Below are 5,434 nucleotides of genomic sequence, written 5' to 3' on the forward strand. Positions count from 1 at the left end.
TACGGCAACACTCAAAGCCAATGAATAGTCTCTCCTTTCCTGACAAAGCCCTAAAGCAGGGAACGCTCAGCTCCACCACCCAGTTTTCTTTGTCTTCCCTCCTGGATTTTAACCGCTTAACAACAACGAACACTGCCCTGAATTGGTCCAGTTCCATCCCTTCCACATTTTGGTGGAAGATGCTGAGTAGTGCCTCATCTCCATTACCATCCTCAATGGGTACGTCGTATACAGTAACTTTTGGCTTCTTGCCCTCCGGCCTCCGTGATGTGAGGCCAGCCGCAGAGATTGCCATGCTGTTAAGAATTCTCGTGGCACTGATTTTGTCCGCAGCTTCAACAATGATGGAGCCCTCCCTGCCAGATCGAATCCTAGCAATCCTAATGTTCTCTTCCCTCGGGTTCAGGGCCGCTGCGATTGCCTTCCTGGTGCCTTCTGAGGACAAGGCCGGCTTACCTTGCTCGTCTACCCCTGGCCTTATAACAATGGTGCTGGTCCTTGTGACCATCGATGTATATAACCTAACTGGATCGCGCTCGGCTGGTAAACGAAAACGGTCCGCCGCCGCCGCGCCGCTCCCCCCACCACAAGTGGGCAACCGCAGTGGGCCATAGCATTGAAGTAGCATTGTGACCACCGACACATCGCACTTTTTTACTTCCTTATTGTCACCAAAATGTTTAAATGAATTTCTCTTTTCGTGTATGGTATTGTATGTAATTTTTTCTCATAGGTACATTATCTAAACTATAATATAGGGACCCGGAACACATATTTAAAATTGAACTTTCTTGTTGGTAGTCTTGGATTTATAACACAGTTTTGATGTTATGTTTATGCATCGATATGGATTATTTTATTCAGTCAGTTGGGTTATATAGTACATCAGTTGACGTTAAATTATATTATATAACATTAATTGTTCACTCTCACAGTAGTGAGAAAAACTTCAGTAGGCCTACCGGTATTGAACTCCCAAGTGTAGAATAATCAAAGGAAATAAAACTTAACTTTTGTAGTTCTGATATAACTTTAATTAATCTAACAAAAAAAAAACAACTTTTACAAATAGAAATCATTTGCTAGACAACAATCATACATTTGAAAGATTTTCAATATTTTGCTAGACGTGGCTAAACAAAATAAGTTTATTTAGTTTCTGCCGAACGCCGAGGTTTGAAACATTACTTTTTAAGGTTTTTTCTTTTGACACTTTATGACAATATACTTTAGAAAACAACATGCTTATCATTTTAATGAGCATTAGATCATGATTGTCTTCACCAAGATCTCCGTTTGATTTGTGGCCTCGGAATACATTGCCAGCAAACATCCTTGATGCCAAAGCACATATATTATAGGCATTCATTTTAGCCCAGTTGGTTGAAGCAAAACTTCTGAATTGATTAAACAAAAACTTTATAATCTTAAACACATCTGACGAGGCTCTGACTAGTTTACCCCTGTTTACATGATCTGTAAAATGTGTATATGGGCTTAAGTTGTGTTCGTCATCAATCAATAGATTTGTACATTCCTCACATTCTATTTTATTTATAATCTTCCTTGTCACAAAACCACATATATAGTACAATGCATTGTCCTTAAATGTACTATTAGTATCCTCGTAAAGATTAATCAAAAGTTCAAAGTCGTCGTCGTTGTCCTCGGTTTCATTACTATGCAACCGCGCTGCTTCTCCAAAGCTCATGACCGAATTTTGATGGTGTTCGTCAAAAACCAAACAATTCCCCTTTGCAGAAGGCTGGATACTGTTACGGAACATAAGTTTTCTCAAGGCCCACTGAAATTGCTTTACATTTGGGTTGTTATTATTTCCTCCTCTAGCTCGTATACATGAAAATAACAACTCCAGGTGGTCTTGAGAAAATTTATAAGTTAGTATGTAATTCAATTTGAGATCAATTAGTAGTTTATCAATTAAAATGCCAATTGTGTTGATGTTAGTAATGAAACCGAGAGCAAATGTCTTTCTAGGGTGTTCTAAGATGGGGACGTTTTCAATTTTTAAACTTTTTAAATAGTTTAAACTTTTGTCTAAGATCGTCTTAATGTACATAAGGTTTTCTTTCTTTATGGGGGATTTGAAATTTTTCCCAAACGGGTCTCTACTATTGAAAATGTCAAATAACTGGTCAATTATTCTAATGAAATCTATGGTTGGTTTACAACCTACAAAATTGGGATGTTCCTTCATTAACAAAAATTGTAAAGCGTCAGCAACGCCAGAGCTCAACGTTTGAGCTGCAATTTTTACATTCATTTTTCTGTTTTTATAGCATATATGCTTGTCAGACAACTTGTTAGCCAATGATAATCCTTCATCTTTTTGCAAAGAATTAAGATTTTGTATATACTTAAAACTAACATTTCCATCATCTGTCTGAATGGTACCTTTGTCCGCCAAAGTATTTCTGGCTAATTTCAGCATGTGACATGCATCTAACATGACACAAATCTTATGAGATACGCCATTACACTTAACAAAGAAATAAGGTTTCTCAGGCAATTGGCATCCCAACTTTTTCACAGCTGTTATATTGGAACTGGCACCATCGAATGTTACATTATGGACGATAACTCCGATTTCTAGCAACTTCGATACACACATGTTAACTAACTTAGACAAAATATCGGAACCTATTTTATCAATGAGAAAATAGCCTACTGCACATTTAAAATTACCTGTTAGTGAAACAACTTGAAAAACTAAAGCTTCAGAAGCTAAGGTTTCGGATTCACCAACATTTACTTCATTGCCAAGGTTAACATAACCGAAATTCTTCCCTAAATTATGGTCAAAAATTACTTGCTTCCTGATGCTCATGGCATCAAATGTAAGATTTACATTCTTTAAAAAAGGCTTTGATTCCAAGTTTGCTTTTAAATAATTCAATACCTCCTCCAAAAAACCAGGCAGGCAGTTGAAACTTGCAATCCATTTCCTCAGTGTTGCAGGGTGAGGCAATAGAAAGTTATTTTTTCTGAGAAATGAATATGCCTTTGGCGAATAAAAATACATGGTCAAAGCAAATTCTTTCATTTTATCTGAAAAATTTCTGCAGTTCCTAGCATTCTTATTCTTAATACTATGTACAATTAAGTCAAGAGGAAACCCAGAAAACTTATCTTCTAATAGTTCTAACAGTCTATCTGGAGCATTAATTTTTTTCTTTAATAAAATAATCACATCTTTCATTGTTTTTATCTTCTTTTCTCTCCTCTTTAACCGTTGTTGTAGAATCTTGATTTTCCGTCGAAGCAAATTTTTGGTTGGTGTTTGTGGCGTCTAAAAATATTAAAATTAAGAGTTAAATTAAAGTATTAGGCATTAAGATAATCAGATAACGTGCTAAGAGCTTCCATGTTGTTTCTATGGTTAATATGTTCATTGATGAAGATTCGTATAGACGTAAATTTTAATACAAAAGACGTATGACTGAGTAAAGTTATCGACTTTATATTAACTAAGTGTTGAATCTTTGTATATTCTACCCTACTTTCTAAAAAAAACCCTTACCTGTTTGTTCGTAATACTAATACACTGGATTTCATCTGGTTTTTCACATGATGGAATGATAATTGATGTACTAGGAGAGGAATCGTCATGTTTCGGCAACAAAGCAGTTGGTGTCTGGATATCATCAGATACACAGATGTCATCAGATACACAGATGTCCTGTAAATAGCCTATATTAATCATGTGGTAATAGGTAAACATTATAATGTTTATCAACATAAACACATAATGGTCACAGTGAAACTGGCAAAACCCAATCTATAACAACAAACTATTTATAGCTTATAATAGCACTTACACTCATTTTAATCTCTATTTTGATTGTCCTAGTAGTAAAACATGTTTTATTTTCATTTCGTCCTAGTGAAATGTTTCTTATTAATTTTCAAACAGCATGACCTCCAATAAAATGTGTGGCTATCGTAGATTTATCGATAGTAAACTTTCATCGTAAAATCCATTACAGGGCAATCACTACTTAATTTACGTGTTCTTTTGTACTTTGTTATCATCACCACTTTATGAACAATGATTGTATTTTGGATATTTTACATTTATATGTAAGGAAATAAATTAGGCTACAAACATTTTGTATATCTACGATTTCACCTAAAAAGTATCACAGTTCATGAATGTCATGATGTTATAATTACCTGTTTTTTAATTATAATCCTTCTTTTCTTTGGTGGTGCTGAAGCTAGATGAGGAGGGAAGTCGAATACTGATGGCACAGCGTCAGGTTTTAACAATTCAAAATTGCTGTTTGGTCGGATTTGAAATTGGTCCTGGGTAAAATGTAAACTGCATATACGGGCATGCTTGGAAGGGTTGAAGTTTTTCCTTTTTGTTGCAGATATCCATTTACTTCGCAGCTCAGGATCTTTCGGAAAGCTAAAAAAACGTATTCAATCAGAGACTTAACAAGATATGCTTATTTTGTGGAAATAAAATATTTAATCTATTTGACAAAATTAAATACAGGTTTTTACTGTGTACTTAATCTTAAATATTTTTCAACACAGCATTCTAATGACCTATGCTAATGCCACGAAACTATAAATAGTATAAACTATACAAGAGAACAGTACTTACTTGTAAAAGGATATTCCCGATCCCTTTTTGGCACTTTTGTTGCAGTTGAATGCGACACACCTCTGTGGCATGATGTAGAACTTTCATTAGACATAACAAAAAATACCACCACTAACATCACGAGTACGACAGTGATTACATGGGATGTAAACAGTGCAGTCAACGCACGAGACAGTCGCCGGCGCCGCGTGGTTGCCCACCAGTGGTGGGGGGAGCCTACTCTGCGCCGGCTCGTTTTCAGCGCTGTGCTCTCGTGGCAGGGCGCGATCCAGTTAGGTTATATACATCGATGCTTGTGACTTGACTGGCCTTGGCAGCATCCGCAAACGACCTCTTGTTCAATGACGGAGCAGCCATAGGCAGAGAACAAGCTATTTTTCAATTTCAGCTTCAATCGAGGCCCTCCCATCAACCAGCCCACGGAGGTACGCTATCTCATTGGCCTGCCGGCTCACGATGGAGGACATGAAATTCAACCTGTCCATGATGGCAGCTTTCTTTGGTGCCGTCAGCTTCTCGCAGTGGAAGACAATGTCCCTAGCGGCACCCTCAAAGTGCGGCTGGTCACCTGGCCCCTCCGAGTACCTGAAGTGATCCGGACCTTCCTCATCATTGTCTCACTTAATCCAGACTGGCTTGAGATAATAGCCATACCAGACTGCCACATCCTTGACCTAGCTTCTTCGTGTTGCAGGCGCCTTAACTCCTCTTCAGCCTCCCTGGCTTCAAGATTTACACGAGCCGCCTCCGCAGCTTTTCTGACTGCCAGATCCGCAGCAGCGTTGAGCGGTGATCGTTCAC

General features: G+C 37.7%; 1 protein-coding gene across 1 annotated transcript; it reads right to left on the reverse strand.

Moving 5' to 3' along the window:
• Window positions 1–2,396: 2,396 nt before the first annotated feature.
• Window positions 2,397–4,990, reverse strand: LOC128998879 (THAP domain-containing protein 1-like). The gene is made up of 6 exons (XM_054425235.1): window positions 4,919–4,990; window positions 4,634–4,695; window positions 4,195–4,432; window positions 3,542–3,700; window positions 3,168–3,310; window positions 2,397–2,463 (listed from the first exon to the last, which is right to left on the reverse strand). Exons 1-6 carry the CDS (start codon window positions 4,988–4,990, stop codon window positions 2,397–2,399), a joined length of 741 nt encoding a protein of 246 aa, XP_054281210.1.
• Between the last annotated feature and the right edge of the window lie 444 nt (window positions 4,991–5,434).

This window comes from Macrosteles quadrilineatus, unplaced genomic scaffold (genome assembly GCF_028750875.1).
Source record: "Macrosteles quadrilineatus isolate MER2022 unplaced genomic scaffold, UCM_ALF_1.0 Scaffold_7__1_contigs__length_78375512, whole genome shotgun sequence".
Classification (NCBI taxonomy): Eukaryota; Metazoa; Arthropoda; class Insecta; order Hemiptera; family Cicadellidae; genus Macrosteles; species Macrosteles quadrilineatus.

Excerpts from the sequence above, each read along its gene's own strand:
- LOC128998879 (XM_054425235.1), bottom strand. The coding sequence starts at position 4,990 with ATGGCTGCTCCGTCATTGAACAAGAGGTCGTTTGCGGATGCTGCCAAG. Across the intron at positions 3,701-4,194 it reads GGATTATAATTAAAAAACAG|GACATCTGTGTATCTGATGA; the intron begins GTAATTATAACA and ends GGCTATTTACAG. Across the intron at positions 2,464-3,167 it reads ATTAATGCTCCAGATAGACT|ATGCATGTCACATGCTGAAA; the intron begins GTTAGAACTATT and ends GTGTCATGTTAG.